The sequence below is a fragment of the Ailuropoda melanoleuca genome, chromosome 20 (assembly GCF_002007445.2).
Source record: "Ailuropoda melanoleuca isolate Jingjing chromosome 20, ASM200744v2, whole genome shotgun sequence".
Lineage (NCBI taxonomy): Eukaryota > Metazoa > Chordata > Mammalia > Carnivora > Ursidae > Ailuropoda > Ailuropoda melanoleuca.
Window position 1 is genome coordinate 2,103,092 of NC_048237.1, and position 21,114 is coordinate 2,124,205.

General features: G+C 50.5%; 1 protein-coding gene and 1 non-coding gene across 3 annotated transcripts; both read left to right on the forward strand.

Annotated features, from left to right (window-relative positions):
• The first annotated feature begins 2,181 nt into the window (after nucleotides 1–2,181).
• On the forward strand, nucleotides 2,182–15,741 carry ABHD4 (abhydrolase domain containing 4, N-acyl phospholipase B). Of its 2 annotated transcripts, none has more exons than XM_002926015.4 (7): nucleotides 2,182–2,298; nucleotides 5,928–6,016; nucleotides 7,254–7,626; nucleotides 7,784–7,938; nucleotides 10,057–10,168; nucleotides 13,324–13,510; nucleotides 14,237–15,741. In XM_002926015.4, the coding sequence occupies exons 1-7, from the start codon at nucleotides 2,237–2,239 to the stop codon at nucleotides 14,324–14,326; spliced, it is 1,068 nt and encodes a 355-aa protein (XP_002926061.2). In that variant the 5' UTR covers nucleotides 2,182–2,236; the 3' UTR covers nucleotides 14,327–15,741. The 2 variants fall into 2 exon arrangements, with proteins under 2 accessions (XP_002926061.2, XP_019662272.1); XM_019806713.2 differs by having other exon boundaries at nucleotides 2,276–2,411.
• A 4,679-nt stretch (nucleotides 15,742–20,420) lies between these two features.
• On the forward strand, nucleotides 20,421–20,528 carry LOC117797316. The gene has a single exon (XR_004622248.1). It is a non-coding gene; the product is annotated as a U6 spliceosomal RNA (small nuclear RNA).
• The last annotated feature ends 586 nt before the right edge of the window (nucleotides 20,529–21,114 follow it).

Consider the following 21,114-nt stretch of genomic DNA (forward strand, 5'->3'; position numbering starts at 1 on the left):
ACCAGTTCCAGCCAGGTCAACCTTGCCTCAAAAAATTCTACATCTTACAGGTTTTCAGTAAAGGGAGAGATTTTATTGCCCTACCTTGGAATGATGTAGCCCAGAATTTCCTATATGGTACAACTCAGAATACAGCTCCCGAAACCCTTGACACTTGGCGTATTAGTTTATAGGTCACTGTTTACACACCTGCCTCCTAGCTAGACTTTGTATCCATTATTCATCCAATAAGTAGACTCCCCTATCTACCCGGAGCCACACCTACACCTTGAGTCCCACCCTGCTGTAGGTGCTGGCATCAGAGCAGAGAACAAAAGAGACAAGGCCCCTGCGAACCTTAAGTTCTAGTGGAGGGAAACTGATAATAAATGAGTAAACAAAAAGGCACAATAATTTCAGATGGTGATATGTGTTATGAAGAAAATACAATAGAGTGGTATGATCCAGTGACTGGAGGTCTCTTTTAGACCCTGTGGTCAGGAGAGGCCTCAGAAGAGGGGAGGTTTGAGCTGAGCTCGGAATCTAAAGTTGCCAGCTCTGCAAAGGCACAAAACAGCCTAGGGTGGCAGCAGACAGAAAGTCCATGTTTACCACTACAGCAGGCTAATCTCTTTCCTTTCGATAATGGTATTCTTAGAGCCTAACATAATGCTTGGCTTTGAATAGGTATACAATAATAATAACAATAAATTTTAGCTTAAATGTACTATTTATTGGAATTATCTTGGTTAATCCTCACAACAAGACACAAGTCAGGGGAAGAACATTAAGAGACGCTAAGTAACTTACCCAGGGGCAGGTAGTGGGTAGGTGGCAAAACCAAGATTACCCTTAAGTTAGACTTCTGACCCCAGAAACTATGCTTCTGATGAACTAATAACTCTCACTGAGCTCCAGCATCTGAAGGGATTCCTAAAAATACAGTTTTTAGCATCAAGCCAAACCAACTAAATTAGAATCTCAGAGGTTCGGGATTAGAAACCTGAATTTTTAACAACCCCTCCAGATGATTTTTATGCACACGGAAATTTAGACTAACTGTGCTCTGTGGAAAGAATGAAATGAGGCAGGTCCTCTATTTTTACTGCTTTGCCCCACATCTTGCAAATTCCTCGGCCCCTAAACCCTATAAATTCCCATTCTCTTAAACTTTGAGCCCTTACAGTGATAATCAGATCAATTTAACACTGTGTTACAAAACAGAAGAAATCTCAGAATCTAACACCTGCAAGAGGGCTAACGAAAAACACTGACAAACCCCTTCCCACCAGCAATTTCCCACCCACCCTCCACCACTGTTTGGTTTTAACCTAACCAAGGGGATGACCTGAACCCAGACAGCTCCAGGGACATGAGGACTTGTTTACCAGTTCAGGTAAGTTCTGGAGCCAGCCTCAAGATTTGACTCCTCTGCTGAGCAAGCCTGAAGTATGCTCAGGACCTAAGAGATAAGCCAGCCACCCCACACCCCATTCCAGCAACCTAAAGCAGACCAGGCCTTACAGGTTAGTCCTTCAGCTGCTCCTGCTGAGGGGAGGAGAGGCAGGGATCCTCCAAACAGGGAGACCTGGGATTGAGCACATATTTCCCGGGAACTAATTTGGGAAATCTCCAGAGCAGAGGAACTGCATCTTGACATGTCGCTACGGTTTAGGGTTGTCAGATAAGATGTTGGCTGCCCACTTATGTCCCAAATATTGCACCTGAGGTGCTCATTCTAAAAAAAGTATTTGTTGTTTATCTGAAGTTCAACTTAAGGCATCGTGTTTTTAATTTGCAAAACCTGGCAATCAACTTGGGGTACAGGCCCCCGGCCCCTTTGTAAGAAACACTCAACCAGTAGTATTGTCTCCATAAGCATCATAAGCCCCACATTAGGAGAAAACACCAGGAGGAGGCTACCAGAGGGGAGGGAGCTCTACGCGGAAGCCCAAGGAGTGTGTGTGCGCGCGTGCTGGGGTCGTCCTGTCACTTTTGAACTATGACAGACTGGAGGGCTGAAGGAGGTGAGACACCCTGTTCTTTCAGAACTGCCCGTCTCCCTCACTGTCCCCCAAATGTGTGAGCAGGATTACCGTCCTATTCCGTGAGCCCCCGGGGCCCCCTCGGTCCGCACGCAGAGCCGGGCTGGACCACCAGCCGGGTTCAGGGCCCGCCTCCGCCCCGCGGCCTGGCCACGCCCCCTCTGTTATCCGACCCGGTTGTGGGTCAGCTGGTGCTGGCGTCAGGCGGAGGGATGGGCTGGCTCAGCTCGACCCGGCAGGGCTTGTTTACTATGGCTGATGATCTGGAGCAACCGTGAGTTAATCCTGTGTCTTTCTCTTCCTCTCTCTCTCTCTCTGGGCCGTGATCCCGGGACTGTCGGTGACCGAGGAACAGTTGTAGACACCTTCCCGCCTTTCCTTTTTCAGGTCGGCTTCATGGGAGGGCCGGGGGTGCGTTTGCTTGCTTTGCTTTTGCCCAGGAGAGGCGGTAGCAGAGCTCGGGGAGCGATGGTAGATAAGCTTGCCTACAGCTTGAGTGACTGACTTGCCACCGCAGTCTTCGCGATCGCTCCTCGCTCCTCTGGGCGCCGTGCGAAGAGGTTAGACTTCGTGGTGATGGCCCAGAGCCCCCGAGGCAGCTCGTGGGATGCGGGCGCGCGGGTAGCAGTCCGCAGTCAGGTCTGCTCGTCGAGATTTGGCCCAGGATCGTGGTCGCGGGGGCGGGAAGGGCCTCTCCTAGCCGGGCAGGGAGAGGGCATGGGAAGAAGAGAGAGAGGGCTCCCGCGCTGGGATTGTCTGGAGTAATGGGCTCGCAGGTTTCTTTAGCTCTCGCCCACTGAGACACTTAGCCGCCTGCGAACCTAGTTGATAACGTTTTTAATCATCCCGAGACCCTTGATGCTGTGATTTCGGAATTACAGTTTCGGGGATTTGTTATCACTGTCACAAGGGCATCAGGATTGGGATGCCACCTGTAGGTGGTGTGACTAGCAGTTCGCGGTCTGATGAAAGCAAGGAAAAGTTGCTTCCAGAAGAATGACTCAGCTCCCAACCAAGCCCTGGTTTCAGCAGAACAGGCCCTTTCCTGGATCCCGTGTTCCTGCTCTTCAGAGCTGCAGAACTGGCAGCTTGCAACCCTAATTAACTTTATGGCCATGATAGCTTTCTGGGCTTGAAGGAACTGCTCAGGGAGAGTTTTACTTTCTAAAGATGACCTTCCCAAAAGGAAATTTACAGTGGCCGCAATGACTTAGGGAAACACAGATTAGTAGGGATTAGGTAGTGCAGCTCCTTTTCACAGATGAAGAAGCCAGTGCTCATGAAAGTTAGAGGAGATTGCCCAAATCACAGAGGTCCAGAACAGGCTTTTCTGACCCAACGCAGAACCGCCTTCTGCCTCACCCGCCCCCAAGATGAAAGCTCTCCAGAGGGAAGAGACCACTCTGGTCAAGCTAAGTTCATGGCTGAGTGGCTTCTCTGCCTCTTGCCTCAATTTCCCACCCTAGCCCTCACCTCCCCAGTAGCACTGAGTAGATGCACTGTGCCAGGGACTATTTCCAGTGCTTTAACTGTAACATTTTTGGTGAAGAGAGGCAAAGTAAAGCTCCTCCCTGAAGAATATCTGCTGAGCAGCCCATGGTGCTGTTGGCATCGGGCATATCTCCCCAGTGCTGCTTTGGGCAGGTACAAGGCAAGGTGGGGTCCACCTGTCGTGGTCCGTCTTGTCACAGTCTCTGATGTAGAGAGAAAGTGTGTCTCTTAAGACTGGCAAAATTCTGCGGTCTTGGTGCCCTTGCTTCAAGCCTACAGTAAGGAGTTCCAGTAGAGTATTAAAAGGGGTGAGAGTCTCCATACAATTGGATTGATTGTGAATGACAGCTCTCATCTGGATGAAGTCACTGATACACCCCTCTCAGCTGCAACCTTGGGATTTCTTGCAGTCATCGAAGAGTTGAATGAATGTAGGCAGCTTATGACTTAGCTGGGGGAAAAGAGCATTTGTTGGGAGTTTATCTTATGCTAGGCATTATTCTATGTGCATTAGGGGCATGAACTCATTTAATCTTTATATAAACCCTATGAAGTAGATACTGTTATTATCTTTCTCTTAAAGATGAGGAAATTGACACAGAGAGGCTAAGTAATGTGCCCAGAGTCACACTGCTGGTAAGCGGCAGTGTCAGGATTAGAACTCTGGCCTTCTGGTTTATTTTGCACTTCCTTTGAGAAAAAAAGAGACAGTGTGAAAGTGCGGTTATATACTGTGAGTTTGAAAAGCCGAGGCTGGGGGCGCCTGGCTAGCTTAGTCGGTAGAGCATGTGACTTTTTTTTCCCCAAGATTTTATTTATTTATTTGAGAGAGATAGTATGAGCAGGAGGGAGGGGCAGAGGGAAAGAGAGAAGCCAACTCCCTGATGAGCAGGGAGCCCGACGGGGACTCAGTCCCAGGACCCTGGGATCATGACCTGAGCCCATGGCAGACGCTTAACCAGCGGAGCCACCCAGGTGCCCCGGGCATGTGACTTCTGATCACAAGGTTGTGAGTTTGAGCCCCATGCTGGGTGTGGATACTACCGAAAAATAAGTAAATCAATAAATAAACTTTCAAAATAATTCTCCTTCGAAAAAGAAAAAGCTGAGGCTGGAACATCTACAGAAAGGATACAGAAACCTGGATTTGAGATGTGGGCTCTAGTTCTGCTGCTTTTTCTAACTGGTCAGTTGGCCTCCTTGGCCATCAGTTTCCTCATCTGTGAAATGAAGAGGCTGGACCAGATGAATCCTAAGGAACCATCCTAATCTAAAATCCTGTGCTTCAAATGACGTATCGGGATGTCCAGTGTGTGGCAAGAGGGATCAGTAATGGTTTCCCTCATTCCCCCACAGAGCGCCCCTGCCTGACTATGCCGATGTTCACAGACCCTTCCAGTAGCTGATGGTATCCGTCTTGTAATCCCCTTCATTCAGGCAGAGTTCAAGAAAGGAAAAATATCATATACGATGGAAAAAGAATAATGAACTCACTCAGCATCTGATTTGTCCCAGGCACCTTTTGAGGTCCCTTACATATCTAGATGCTTAAAGATCAGTTATTTGTCAGGCCAAGCCATTCTGCTTGTAAATGATGATAGTGTGATGCAGAACCAGAGGGTTCCCCCCCCCCGCCCCTGCTGTCACAAAACTGGTGCTTTCAACCTCTACCCTGCACCCTTACATTTTCTTGGGAATAAAGGAGAGAGCAGGATGGGTTATCATCATTTTACTTGGCGCCATTGGAGGTGAGGATATATGTGAGCTTCGTACACGTTTTGTAATCTGGAAAACGAGGCCAGAGGCAACCTGGCAAGGCAGTCCCCAACAGGACTTGAACCCAGGTCTCCTGCCTCCTGCTCCCTTCCTGTCGCATCTTGTTGTTCCAGACTAGACTGATTGATTGCCTGAGAGCCCAGCTGGGCACTGACCCCACGCTGTACTTCCAGGGGCTTGGAAGAGGTCACAAACAAACCCCAAGGCCCTGCCAGGAGGGCAGGTGGCATGGGAATTTGTCCTACCCTAAAGGAACATACAGTCCCGGCCATGGGAAAAGATAAAGATAACTGACATATTAGTTAATAGTTGGCTTTTTTCCCCTTGTGAGCTTGAACATTATGATAACCAGTAACAACGGGAAAGTTATAAAGCCCAATGAGATAATGCATGTGAAAGTGCTTTGCAAACTGTAAAGTGGGATTCACATGGTGCCCCGAGTAGCTGTTGAAACAAAGAGCGTGTTGTTAATAGCCATTGGCTGGGGAAGAGTAACAGTCTCTCAGGCAGCGGGGAATTGCTGACTGCCATCATGGGTCTCCTGAGCCTGGGACGCACCCTGATAACTTTGTAACTGTCAGCAAGCCTGGGAGCATCAATGTTGCCAATGGGTGTCACTGTGTTTCTTTGTCCCAGGCCTCAAGGCTGGCTGAGTAGCTGGCTGCCTGCTTGGCGCCCCACTTCCATGTCCCAGCTGAAGAACGTGGAAGCCAGGATCCTCCAGTGTAAGTAGGAGGGATAGCTGATCCCACCTCCATCGGGAGGCCCAAGGAGGGTACAGGATCTCCCCAGAGGCTGCTACACAGAGCCCACTGATTCCTGACTCACAGCGCTTGCGGGGGGGAAGGAAAGGATGTCAGTGATTTGAGAGAAGAGATTTGCACGGGGGACGCCATATTTTACGATAGTGGTTTCTCGACAGCTCCCTCCCTTCCGCCATGCTAGTTCCTGACACATCCCACAACTTCATTTCAAACCCTATACCAACTATCAACACACAACACACACAGACACAGACACACACACACACCCCTACACATTCTCTTTCCCTCCTTCCTTTCCCCCATTCCTCCCTTCTTCCTTCCCTCCCTCCCTCTTCTTCCAAACACGTAGCATATCTCAGATTTACTACGCTTCCACCTGAGGCCCAGCAGAGGTCCTGTATTCTCTAATATTGCTATGCTGCATTCCATCCAGTTAGGCCCACACTTACGTGGTCACTACAGTAGTTTGGGATTCCCACAGACCAGCTCTCTTGGGCAGTATCACGTTGGGGCAGGGCATCCCATCATCGGCAGCAGCCACAGGCTCAAGCAAGACCCTTCAGCTGCGTCTGCCCATATCTCCCTTAGATCCTCCCCGCCCTGCACCCACAGCCCCAGCCATGGGTACCCTTTCTTCCTAGGAGCCTGAATAAGCACAGCTGCAGAATGGCCTCCTCCCGGCATCCAGGCAACTTCCCCCAAGCCGCTTTGTCACGTGACCGTTAGGCCCCAGAGCAAGCACTGCCCACTGCCTGTCTCTAAGAGGAATAAGCCTGTGGCTCAGTCCATACCCATCACCCCCTCCACCTGCCTCAGCTCCAGTCAGAAGCTACCCCCGCCAGACACCCCCAGGGAGGCTGCGTCCGTCCCTCTGTCCAGCCCCAAGCTCACACAGGTACAAGAGCATTGGCTGCGGGAGCTCTGCGAGGCCAATATGGTCACTGCCACGCTGGGCCCAAAGGGAGCCGGACACACAATCTGGAGGAGTAAGATGGCCCCTCTAGTTACCTAGAGACTAGATGGCCCACAAAGTGTGTTTGGAGTTGATCTCTTAGGGCATGTGGTCAGAGGGTTGTGAAAGGAAGGCGGTAAGGACAGTTGGGACGGGTTTGGCAATGGAGAGAGGAAGCTGAAGGACACATGACAGTGCTGTCAGAAAACAGTCTTCTTGCTCTGCCCTGCGTTCCCCTCTCCCCAGGCCTCCAGAACAAGTTCCTGGCCCGATATGTGTCCCTCCCAAACCAGAACAAGATCTGGACGGTCACCGTGAGCCCGGAGCTGAGGGATCGCACCCCCCTGGTAATGGTGCACGGCTTCGGGGGCGGCGTGGGCCTCTGGATCCTCAACATGGATTCACTGAGTGCCCGCCGCACCTTGCACACCTTCGATCTGCTTGGCTTTGGGCGGAGCTCGAGGCCAACGTTCCCCAGGGACCCCGAGGGGGCCGAGGACGAGTTTGTGACATCCATAGAGACGTGGCGGGAGACCATGGGCATCCCCAGTATGATCCTCCTGGGGCATAGTTTGGGAGGATTCCTGGCCACCTCTTACTCTATCAAGTACCCTGAAAGGTAAGGAGGAGTCGCTTCTCCGGCTCGTGACCTAATTCCTTGTCCCACCAGGAACCTTACAATATTAGTGCCTGATGGTTCTCTTCTTCCTGGGCAAGTTAAGGGCTATGGTTCTTCCAAGCACATACAACTTGTCTTTTCCTTTTTCTTCCTTTAGAGTTAAACACCTCATCCTGGTGGACCCATGGGGCTTTCCCCTTCGACCGACTGACCCCAGTGAGATCCGTGCACCCCCAACCTGGTTCAAGGCTGTGGTGTCTGTCCTAGGGCGTTCCAATCCACTGGCCGTTCTTCGAGTAGCTGGGCCCTGGGGTGAGTAGCCTGCAGATAAAGGAGCCATCTCCTTAAACCAAGGCCATCCCATTCTAGAAGCCCCGCTGCGTCTAGACTCCCACTTTGCCCGCTTGTCCACGAGAAGTGGAAATAGGCCTAGCGTTGTTATTTAAAGCTCTTAATCTGGACCAGATCTCTTTGTCTGCAGTTTCAGAAGCTTCTTTTTTTTTCCTTTATCCACACGCAAAGAGCTTTCCTATGCCGGGGACAGATGGAGCAGAACTATTCCTCTCTGCCTTGGCTAGACCCCCGGAGAGAGAGAGAAAGGGGCCATGAAGTGAGCTCTGCTGAGTTCTTAGGCTACGTGTGTGAGTTTATGGCAACCTGTTGGTGATTTAGCATGCCCCCCCCATCAGATCCCATCTCTGCAGCTCACCCAGCACCTGCGGGAGCCAGGGCCTCCAACAGAACCCAGAGGGGCAGGCAGGCCCCTCTGAACTGTGCCCTACTCCAGTGAGCTATTGTATCTTGGCCACTTAGGAGCTGTCAGCAAATTCTGGAAGGGAGGGGAGGGGAGGAAAGGAAGGTGGCGGAGCCAGCCAGAAGAAGTAAAACGAGTAGGTCTCGGCCTTCTGACCCCGTGCTGCCAACACGCTTCCTTTCTGGGAGGGGGTGCTTTTTAATCTGCTGAAGTAAAAGGCAGATGCCCTCTGTAGAAAAGACTGGTGACCTCGTACCCTGTAATGACGGCTTATGTATACGTAGTGATATTCAGCCGCCAGTTGTTCCAAGTTAATTACCGATGGCTGAAAAGAGTTGTCTCTCAAGGCCCTTCAAGAAACAAAGAATGACTCTGGATAGAAGAGGGAAACTGAGGATTTGAGTAGAAGGTAGGAGTTTGGGAAGAAAGGGAGGTTATCAAGACGCGAAGGTGCGAAAGAAGAGTAAATGATCAGAGCGCTGACCTTCTTAGAGTTCCCAGCACTGCGGCCTCCAGCCACCCCTCTCTAGTCCTTTTCCAGGGAGAAGCCTTGCTCTGACTGCTCTCCCCTTCTCTGGACTTGTATCTGGCCCGATCTGTGCGTGGGCCTCAGAGCCAGCACGGTTGAGCAGCTGGCTGGCAGCCATGGAGGGAGGCCAGGGCCCAGGGGATCCCGGCTGTGCCTCCCTCTCACAGTTTGATCCTCGCACACACACAGAAGACCAGGAGAGAGATCAGAAATTGACGATTAGGCCCAGTTTCTAGGCTGTTTCGGGTGCCCCCCTGCTTGGGTGCGTGCTGTAAAGGAAGGTGAGGGGAACAGATTGCTCGAGACAGCGGCCCAAGTCTGATATGCCAGAGTTAAGTTCACCTCTCCACTCGGATTCTGTTACAGGCCTGGACATGAGAGGACTCTTGGCAGGTAGTCTGGCTTCATCTGTTACCTTCAGAAGAGTAAAAGGCCATAAGGGTCTCAGAGTGCCTGGCTGATTCAGTCGGTAGGGCATGCAAATCTTGATCTCGGGGTTGTGAGTTCGAACCCCACATCAGGTGCAGAGATTACTTAAAAAAAAAAAAAAAAAGCCCTAAGGGTCCTAAGGGTCTCAGGGAGAAAGAACATAGCTCAGACCGTAAAAGAAAAGCATGTCAGCCGTGAACTTTTTTTTTTTTAAGATTTTATTTATTTATTTGAGAGAGAGAGTATGAGCAAGCAGGGGGTCGGGGGCCACAAGCACTCCCACTAAGCACAGAGCCTGACACAGGGCCAGTCCCACAACCCTGAGATCAGGACCCGAGCCGAAATCTAGAGTTAAAAGTCAGATGCCCAGCTGACTGAGCCACCCAGGCACCCCTCAGCCAGGGACTCTTACAGGGCTTGAGATCCTTGGAAGGACAGAACTTGGGACTTGATTGAGCTGAAGCTAAGCTGGTTCCATTGAACTGTCTGCATTCTTTGGTAGCCAGCTGACTCTGACTTGCTGTCATCTGGGGCTTCCCCGACAGCTCACACACTCTGTCTGCCACTATGAAGTTAAATGCCCAGAGTGCACAGACCCCTAGAGAAATAACGTTTGGTTTAAGTTGTTCAAACATGCACATGCCGGAGGGGTCTCCCTGCACACCACCACCCCGGCCCCCCAGACTGGCCACTCCCATGTTTTTCTCTCCCCTCCCAGGGCCTGGCCTGGTTCAGCGATTCCGGCCGGACTTCAAGCGCAAGTTTGCAGACTTCTTTGAAGATGATACTATGTCTGAGTATATCTACCACTGCAATGCGCAGAATCCCAGGTGAGGGCAGCTCCTAGAGCCAGCTCGGAGTGGACGGGTTTGGAGACAAAACTCCAGCTGCTGGAAACACTCCAGAACTGTCCCAGGACCGTTCTCTGCTGTATTTCTTCTTGCACAAAGCTCTCATTCAGTTAGGGAAGCACGGGCACTAGCAGGCTCGATTATTTCCAGAGACCTCCCCAGGGAGAGGCACGAAGGGATGGAGAAGATAATAGGTTGCTTAAACATGCTGCCCATCTCCAGAGGAAGACTCTTAACTCTTCCCTGGAGATAGGCAGTTAGCCTGACAGGCAAGAGTCTAGAAAACCTTTTAAAAGTGTTGTTGTTGTTGTTTTAACTGAAAAAGTGATAGGAATATGGTATTTTTTAAAAGTCAGGAAAAAAAGTCTCCATCCCAGCCTGAAGTTCCTCAAATTTCCTTGCTATTTCCGGCCTGAGATGTTATGTGACATTGCTCAGAGAACCTCTTTGCACATCTTCCTTTACGCACACACACACGTCCACACACACACGACTATATCTACAATACCTTCCTACAAATAGAACTGCAGATGGAAAGCGTATGCATTTTAAAATTTAATTCTGTGCACCTTGAAATACGTACCGTTGGGACAGGAGTTCCTTCCACACCCTTTTGGACATTTTGGGGTGTCGTCCAAATCTTGAGATGTTTCTATCTATGACCGTTCACACAGCAGGCCCCCCAAACCTGATGATCTGCAGTCTTGGCGGCTGAGAGGGTGTTAATCTTCCCGTCAGGCGGTGCCCTGAGCGCGGCTGATACGGGAGGCTAGGTTGGTGACACGCTTCCGTGGAAGCCTCACCCAGCCTGCTGTGGGGCATCTGGGGGAAGTCAAGGTCACTGGAGCAGCCGCAGGGCCCCACCTCATTCCAGGCCTGTTCAGGTCACCTGTGGTGAGCCCAAAGCTGTGAAGACGGCGGGGGGCTGCATTCCTGCAGTCCCGTCTGGGCACTAGCCTCACACGCAGCCCAGCCAGCTTCGGGGCAGCATGGGAACTGTCCTCTGCTAATTGAAGGGCCCCGCTTAAGCGGTGGTATTGAGACCCAGCTCAGCAGTCAAATCAGGTAGCCCCCTGCTTCCTGCTCTTGACCCCTCTCTCAGCCCCCACTGGGCACGGTGCCAGTCTCATACCCACTTGAGGCCCAACCCCAGCTCCCTGCTCAGAACTTTCCCCAGTCCCAGACCTAGTTGTGTGGAATGAATGGCCTCCTGACCTCTGCCTCAGAATGTATAATCGTGCAACTCTTTCGTGTCCTGGGGGAAGCAGAGATGATATCAGTGATCATCGGCCCTCTCCTCGCAATGCCATCACTCAATTTTATAACCATCTGAGTGTTTCTGAGTTGTAACCCTGACACGCTCACCCACCGTAACTCTTACCCATCCCTTAGAAAATATGAAATGTGGCCAGGGGAGAATATCTGGGCATTACCTACTTTGCTTCACCTCATCTTAGGGGCCTTATACATATTTTCATTTTCCTCAGTGAAAGAATAAAGAGGATATAATTCTGCAATTTGTAGGTAAAAAAAATTAGAGTGTATTCTGGTTACATGGCTTGCTAAGAAAACAGGCAGGATTTGAATTCACATCTCTCTGACTCCGGAGTCCATAATTTTCCACCATGCTGCTGTGTCTTAAGGAGGAACTCTGTGTCTGGTGGCCTGTGCAGAACTCAGGCTTGTCTTCATCCCAGGGGTACCATACAGGAGGCTGGGGTACAATATCCGAACAGGCTGGGCCCAGTAGGCTGCGGTCTCCCAAACCTCGCCACCTCCTGCCTCCCGCAAAAGCTGCAGACAGCCCAGAAGGCTGGCTTTCATCCCAGCCTTGCAGACCTTCATGCTACTTTCTCAGCCTAAGGAAATGGCCACGGAGCAAAGTAGATTTGATGGGCCTTGCTTCTCACGTAGTACAGCTCCCCCGGGGTCCTCACAAGACCCGTGTGTCATTCCAGAGTCTCTTTTTTATTTTTAAGATTTTATTTATTTATTTGACAGAGACAGCCAGCAAGAGAGGGAACACAAGCAGGGGGAGTGGGAGAGGAAGAAGCAGGCTCATAGCGGAGGAGCCTGATGTGGGGCTCGATCCCAGAACGCCGGGATCACGCCCTGAGCCGAAGGCAGACGCCTGACGACTGCGCCACCCAGGCGCCCCCATTCCAGAGTCTCTTGAGGAAGCGCTTGGCACTGCTCTCACGTTTGCTCTTCACAGCGCCCCTCACATGAGCCCCTGGCCCCTCTCCTCCACCCTCAGCCAGCTAAGCCCCCTTGTCTGTTCACCACCCTTTCATAATTCCTGAGAAGTCTGAAGTTATATAATCATATGATTAGCTATCTATTTATTACAAGATTTATTTATTTTAGAGAAAGGGCACAAGTGGGAAGGGAAGAGGAGGAGAATCCCAAGCAGACTCCCCGCTGAGCGCGAAGCCCAACACTGGGCTGGATCCCAGGACCCTGAGATCACGACCTGAGCCGAAACCAAAAGTTGGACGCCCAACTGACAGAGCCGCCCAGGCTCCCCTCCCTCCCTCCCCCCCTCCCCCCCTTCCTTCCTTCCTTCCTTTTTCTTTCTTTCCTTTCTTCCTTTTTCTTTCTTTCTTTCTTCCTTTCTTTTTCTCCTTTCTTTTCTTTCTTTCCTTTCTTCCTTTTTCTTTCTTTCTTTCTTCCTTTCTTTTTCTCCTTTCTTCCTTCCTTCCTTTCTTTCTTTCTTTCCTTCTTTCTTTCCTTCTTTCTTTTTCTTTCTAATAATCAGCTACTTAATCCCTGCCTCCCCAAAGTGTGAGATAGTTGTGAGCGCCAGGACGGCCGGCACCACCTCTGTGTGACTCAGATGTCCCCACACTTGTTCCGGGGCATGATCTGTGAACACCTGTTGAATAAACCCATTGCTTCTTTGGGCAACTGTCAGCATCAGGAGGCTTCCCAAGTGGGCCCCAATTGTCTCCTGTGCTGGGAGGCCTCCACAACTTCGGACCTGTCTCCTCCTCCGAGTATTTCTCAGGCCGCAGTGCCTGAGAGGAATACACACGTGACAGGGGTGCCACCCCAGCCTCTGAAAAGCCCAGCACACTGACACCAGATGGCGGCGTTTGTTCTGTGCGTGGCCTCACCGTGTTTTGCTCCTGCAGTGGGGAGACGGCATTCAAAGCCATGATGGAGTCCTTCGGCTGGGCACGGCGCCCCATGTTGGAGCGGATTCACTTGATTCGCAAGGATGTGCCCATCACCATGATCTACGGGGCCAACACCTGGATAGATACCAGCACGGGGAAGAAAGTAAAGATGCAGCGGCCCGATTCCTACGTCCGAGACATGGTATGTTGGCCAGCCAAGGAGCAGGACTAAGGTGGAAGCGTGTGCTGAGTGCCTGCCCGCGGCAAGGAGCTCTGGGTACAGAGGAGCCTCGGGGCGGAGACGGCTGAGCGAAGAGTCGAGGGGAAGGAGGAACGGGCGGGTTCAAATCGTGCAGTGGATTTGAAAGGGTTGACTCTGTGATCCTGTAAGTAGGGGGGTCTCCTTTCTGTAGAGTCCAGTTCAGCTGAATGACTGGTTCTTCTTCCGTAGTCAGACAGGGACGGCGTGCCTTCACGCCGGACCCCCTGTGTCACCCCAGATCAGAGCCGTGAACAGTAGAGCAAGTGGTAGAGGCTGCCATGAAGGCTTTCTACCATCCTCCTCTCCCCTCCCATTGTCTTAGCCCTTTCCCCCCTCATTTGCTAATGAGTATGCTTAATTAGGCTGGGCGCCACCTATGGGCCCTGGCTTAGCAGACCCGTGGATGAAATGAGCAGATGGCAGTGGGGCCAGGATTGAAGGGGGTACAGTGAACAGCCAGAGGAGAACAAGAATGGGGCATCGGGATTCATTGACCCCCACAGGAAAGTGCTGAAATTCTAGGAGAAAGGTGGACCATTGTTTCTGATAAGTGCTCCTAGGTGATGGGCCAGCAGGTTTCTGGGGGGGAAAGAATGGTGTGCCAGCTTCCCAGTGCTCGGAAATAAGGGCCTTCCCGCCCCTGGCGGGTTCCTCCTCTCTCTGCAGGAGATTGAGGGTGCTTCACACCACGTCTATGCAGACCAGCCACACATCTTCAATTCTGTGGTGGAAGAGATCTGTGACTCAGTCGACTGAGCTGCCATCCTAGAGGAAGAGGAGAAAGCCAGAGAGTCGCTCTTGCCTCCCTGTCCGCTTACTCGCCCCTGTGTCCTTTCCTCACCGACTAACATGTGCCAGCCAGGCAGTCTTGGGCTGTCCCCAGGGCAGGACGACAGTTGAAAAGAGCACTCCTGAGCCACGAGAAGGGTTGGAGCCCGAAGCCGCACGAGGCCCTGAGCACCCCAGCCCGGGCAAGAACATAAAGGGTTGCATAGTGCCACCCATTCTCTCCATGCCAAGTGCTACCCAGATGGTCGTTGTGAAGGGATCGCACCGAGCCACGTCCCCTCCCTGTGTCAAAGGGAGGGCGGCCTCTTCCCCTGGGCAGAGGAGAGGCGCCCGGCAGCCTTTCCCAGCTCTGGAGTATTTGTGGGGGTAGGTTCCAAGCAAAAGCATCCCCTTCCATCACCCCCCAGCCTCTGTTTCCATGCCAGTTTTGTCCAGAGTCTGGTTGGGAGCTAACTACCAACTAACTACTAACTCCTTAACTACCAGCAGCAGGCTGTGGAGCGCCCTTGACCTGGGGAGTCCCTCCCCGGACCTAAGAAGTCCTATCCAGAGCCCTCATTAACGGATAAGGAACAGGCCAGGGCAGGACATGGCTGGCCCATGGTGACATAGCTCTGCTCCAGGAGAGCTAAGGCTAGAACCCAGGTCTGCGGACACCCAGTACGCATTGCAGACTCCATTTTGCTGAAGTTCAAGGCAGGCACTATAGCCATGGGGCTGGTCCTGGTCACTGGCCGAGGGTAAGCCCTTCCCTGTCCCACATTCCAGCCCCAATGCGCAGGGGTGCTATTGTCCGGCCCTGTGTCTCAGCCCTGGCTGTCGAAGCTGGGGACACTCAAGTGCTTCCTTCCCTGCCCCCTCATCCTCCCAATTGGGAGGCCTCTTGGCCTCCCTCTGTGCCTTGGGCCCTGAAGCCCCACCTGTAGGATAGAGCAAAAGTGGCCCCTGGTGGAGAGATAAGGGAAAGGCCCTTCAACCCCAGGGCTGTGTCTGGATTCCCTGTTCCCACTAGTAGCCGCGGGGTTTTTCTACCCTGTCCATGGTCTGATGACAGCCTCAAGCCAGCAGTTCCCTGTCCTCATCAGCCACAGGATGGTTCTCACTGCCTGGCCCCCTATCCCTGCCATCTGTCCCGTGGTCTTCAGCTCATCCCATCCCCAACCTACCTGTCACTGTCTCCCGGGGCTGGTTCCAGGTACTGCTCTGAGGTTCTGGGCAGTGGGCTGGGCCTGGCCCCAGAACCAGGGCAGCTTCTGTCTGCCCCTTGAGTTTTGTAAAGCCAACCCTTTCACCAGAATAGTATTAACTCCTGGTGCCTTGTACTACTGGTCCAGCTGCCTTGGGCTCCTTTTCTATATTAATAAAGAAATAGTAAAAACTGGTGGCTGTGATGTTTGATGTCACTCTGACAAGAGTGCTGGGTGGTGCCTGAGTCAGAGAAGGGGGCCAGACAGGTACCTGCTTCCACGCCAGCCCTCTCCTGTTCAGCGTAACATTTGCCCAGGCCAGCACAGGCTGTGTCAGCCAAGCCCCAGGGCACAGGAAGAGAATTAGGGAGAAGTGGGTGCTCCCCACTGCCCGTTAAATAGCCCCGTCCTCCAAAGTTCACTCCACAGGGGTCTGCATCTGGACTGTTCCTACCGCCTGTTCTTTTTTTTTTTTTTAAGATTTTATTTATTTATTCGACAGAGAGACAGCCAGCGAGAGAGGGAACACACAGGGGGAGTGGGAGAGGAAGAAGCAGACTCCCAGCGGAGGAGCCTGATGTGGGGCTCGATCCCAGAACGCCAGGATCACGCCCTGAGCCGCAGGCAGACGCTTAAACACTGTGCCACCCAGGCGCCCCCCTACCACCCGTTCTGCCTCTCACTCCTCCTCTAGATCTCAGCTCAGATGTTCCTTACGCAGGCAAGCTTCCCGCTGACCTCCCACACTAGACCTGGACTCCCTCTGCTGTGTTTCCAGGGTGTACCCAACTCCCTCCTTGTAAGACTGATGCACTTGTCACTGTTCGACGTCTGCCTTTCCTCCCCAGACCAGAAGCTACTTGAGGACAAGGAGCACCTCTGGGCACCTCGTTATTGTGCAATAAATGTTTGTTGGGATTGAGCACAGAGAAGCGAGGTGCGCCAAGTGCTCAGAAGCACGCTCAAATCACGAGCCACAGTGCCTGCTGGGTGCTGGCTGACTCCAGCCGGGCGCAGAATTCCCCAGCTCCAGACAGCACGTCACCCTACTCTTGTCATGAGGAATGAATGAATGAATGAGGACATGAATGAATGAATGGAACTCCTGGGTAGAATCACACATCCCAAGGCGGGGTGTCTTTGTGACTGAAGATTGCTTGATGACCAGCCCTGCTGTGTGGAGGCGGGGGCAGGTGTTCAGAGCTTACCCAATGCCAAGCACGAGGGCTACGATAGTGAAGAAGCCTGGAAACTGCCTTCATGGGACATCGCACTGGTCTTGGAGAGACACACGCTTAATTACGTGAATCAATATAAAATTGCAACTGAAAAGGGCCACCCTGGGGTGGTGGGTAGGGACCTGGGTCATCCTGCCTCCAGAAGAATGTTGTGCTCACCCTAAAAGCAACAGAAAGAAAGACCTGGAGTGAGGGTCAGGGTGGAGTGGGGAGGTGACAGAATCGAATTTGTGACTGGGACTGGCTACCCTGGCTGCTCTGTGGAGTACAGATTGGAGGGGGACGGTCCCTGCAGGGGAACTTCAGGCTACTGCAGTGGTCCAAGCCGGAGAGGCCGGTAGCTTGCGCTTGGCCAGTGGCTAGCGGACACGCGGAGAAAGCTGCAAGAAACACTTAGGAGAGAAAATCAAAAGGACTTGAGGTGAACATGGATGCTACTACCCCCTCGGAGAACCGAGCAAGTGAGGCGGTCGTCACCAAACCCACTCACATAGCAACACAACCTGCCCTACTTTTCTTTTTTTTTTTAAAGATTTTATTTATTTATTCGACAGAGAGAGAGACAGCCAGCGAGAGAGGGAACCACTCACATAGCAACACAACCTGCCCTACTTTTCTTTTTTTTTTTTTTTTGGTATAGATTCCTGGGCTGTATTCCCCAGAGTTTGATCCGGTGTATCTGGATGGAGTCTAACCGTGACATCTGCATTTAAACATATTCCCTCGGAGATGCCGATGCCTGCTGTCTGCAGGCACTGATCCGTCTCTGACACTTGGCCCAGAAGGAGAAGGACGGCCCACGGCCTTGGAAATTCCATTTTCTGCTCACTCCAGAGCCACTTCTCTTTGAGAACCTGCAAAACACGCCGATCTGATTTTCCCAAACCCAACACAACGCAGACACACTCCTCAGGACCACATGCACCAAGAGTCTGAGGAAGGGCCCCCAGAGGACCGTGTTTACACACCCAGGCCCACACACATGGATGCACGAGTGCACGCACCATGCACACACACATTCCATCTGACTGGGTCATTCCTGACATTCTCAGGACTGGGACTAAAAAAATACTGAATATACCACTCGTCTACACCTTTCCTGGTGTGTTCTAAGAATTTGGGGGACCAGTGCACCCTATACACTTGGGCTCCTCAAAGGCCTAGCAGTTTGCAAGGAGCGATTCCACAGACAGACACAGAGGACTGTGAGTAATCCAAGACTGGGGAGTCCTACACTATTCAGCGGCCGTCAGGAAATGGGCTAAATTTAACTTCGTTCTTGGGATAGACACCAAAATATGCGTGCTAAAAATGCCACCTGGTTCCATTGCCAGAAAGATGGTGAAATCTTGATGAATACCTCTCTCCGTTCTGACCTATCAGGTGATCAGCCCATGACTGCAGGTATAGGTCATGACCAGATAGAAAATAATCCTACCCGCTGGTAACAAGCACAAGGTCTAACGAACAGTGAAAAACATCACTCCTCTCATCATGTGACCTTTCAATTCATACAGAGTCTTTCTTGGATAGGCTCTAGAAGGTCCTTTATCTCTGGTATCCCTCCCTCCTCTGCCTTCCTCCCCCCACCCCGAAGTCCTAGTCTGTCTTGCAGGAACAAGCCAGACATGAGATTTTGAGGGTCAGAACTGAACCCCATCTGGATGAAATAGCTCAAAACAAACCAGCTTTTCTCCTGTGAATGTTGACTGTTTTTCATAGCATCAGTTCAGCATTATTATGCTAGAAAAGTCTTTGTGTCTATCCTACTAAATATCACTCTTCATTATGGTCTAGGAGAAAAGACAATCCCACCCTGACACTTTCACAGGAATAATGCATCCTTAGGTCGAGTACCAAGGAGGATTCACTGAAGCCCACAGAGGCACACAGCCCTCCCCCCACCCCAGGAGGAGGAGACCCCATTCTCTTAGTTGGTAACTCTGTAAGGGGATAGGAGCCCAGACCTGGCCTTGGTAATGATGAAGTTCCTTCCTCAAGTATATTCTGAGGCCTGAGACAAAGCTTGCTGCAATTTGGCAACCTCGTATTTTAACTGGTCCATATGAGAACAAATTATACAAGCAAAAGAAATCTGGGACATGCTAGTTACGGCGGAGGACTCTGAAGGACTTGTGGTTGCGGTGCTATGTTCATCTTCCCAGTTCGAAGAGTGACTTTGGAAAAGAAAGAGCACGAGGCAAGACAACCAGACAACTAAGGCTGTGTCCCAGATCAGGACTGGGGGTACCGCTTGCGACTTGTGACGGAAGTTATATGGGCCTCTGATAAATGGCAAAGTAACTAAGACAAAACCTGGGCATCACGGACCTCCTAAACTTTTGGAGGAAAGGGGAAAAGTGTCCAAATAGAACTGCAAAACTGTATATTCTAGCTGTGGTTTCCCACATGGGTCTGTGGACCGGAGATGGTCCCTGACAAAGGATTTCAGGTCTATAAAGAAATAAGACTTTTTCAATATTATTAAATTCTGAAATTAAGTCCTTTCTGACCTTTTCAGGATTAAATTATTGTCTTCTTTGAAAAGACGATGATAGTCTAAGATTGTTTGGGGGATGGGAGGAAATGTCGTTTCTTGTTGCCAAACACATTCATTTGGGGGATTTTTTTTCCCAAAAAATTTTCACTAATTTTAGTAAAATCCTAGCTTGGGAAGTGCTATATTATAGAAGACCAGAATGGGAACATGAATTTTATCACAGGAAAATAAATAGATTATATGGAGCTCATGACTGGTGGGTGACCCTGGAAAGATGCCACTGCTCAGAGGAAGTAGGTCTAATGACAGTTTTCAACAGTAGTGTGTATGTCAAAAAGGAAATCACAAACCTTCCGAAAAGAAACATTTGGATGCAGATAAAAGAAGCGACCAGGAAATAAAACCCAGTAGGAGTACAGAATAGATGTTAAAATAAACAGAGGACGTGGGTGATGCTTTTTTAATTCAGATGGTGAAAGTAACCTAAGGCAGGATACAGCTGTGCCAGAGGTCGCAGGCATCAGGACATCAGCTCCTTCTGCTGGAAGGAGAGGACCTCGTAAATTTTTGCCCCACTAACAAGTTCACTTGCTGGAATGTTGAAGGACGATGGCCAGACGTAATTTTTACTGATTTCCAGAAGTCAGATCGTAAAATGTTCCAAGGAGAATTACCTGAGGGGCTCCAAAGGGACAGCAAGTTCTCAAATGTGAAGTTCTAGCAGTTTTCTCCCAAAGGATCCTGCCGAGGAAGGAAGGAGGGCTTCACCAATCAGGAAGCAGCTGCACTCCTCTGTCTTCTGATACGATCAAACTGTGGCCGGAGATGAAGGTCACATCTCCTGCGTTAAAAAGTGAGCCAAACAAGTAAAGCAAGGACAGGTCATATGAAAACATCCAACCCAAATGAAGGTTTTAGTGGACTGAACGCTCAGTTTGAAGCAATAAAGGTTGAAGCCAAAAACCCTAACATAACGGGAGGTAAATGAGACCTGCTTTGGTGGGGAGACTCAATTGGGAAGTTTCATTACTCCCCGATCTGAGTGGAGGTTCAAATTCTGAGAACATTTTGCCTTTTTTATGGGAACAAAACATTTTTATTGTAGAAAAAAAAAAAGACTTTTAAAAAACTATCCAGTGCTCGCTTTGGCAGCACACAGACCAAAATTGGAACAATACAGAGAAGATTAGCATGGCCCCTGGGCAAGAATGATTACACAAATTTGTGAAGCATTCCATATTTTAAAAATAATAATAATTAATTACTTGATTAAAAACCACCCGTAATTATACCACCCAGAAATAACCACGTTAAACATTTTGGAATACACGTATATATTTATAAGTTTATATATAAATGTGTGTATATATATTCCAGATACATAGACATATATATGCACACACACATTATTACATATAAATATATATTTACCAGGATAAAAACATACTGACAAAGTGGTTTATGAGATGTTTTCTTAACTTCATTGTTAGAAATCTCTTTCTAGATCAATGAATATAGCGTATAAGAAATATATCATTTTTTTAAAGATTTTATTTATTTATTTGACACCTAGAGAAGTGGGGGAGAAAGCAAGCACAGGGGGAGTGCCAGGCAAAGGGAGAAGCAAGCTCCCCGTGGAGCAAGGAACCCAATGCGGGTCTTGGTCCCAGGACCCCAGGATCACAACCGGAGCCAAAGGTAGCTTGCCTAACCGACTGAGCCACCCAGGTGCCCAGAAATATATCATTATTTTAATTGTATTCCCTTGTGCAGATTTGCCGTAATGCATTGATCCAATTCCCTATTGTTGGATTTTCGAGATCCTTCTGA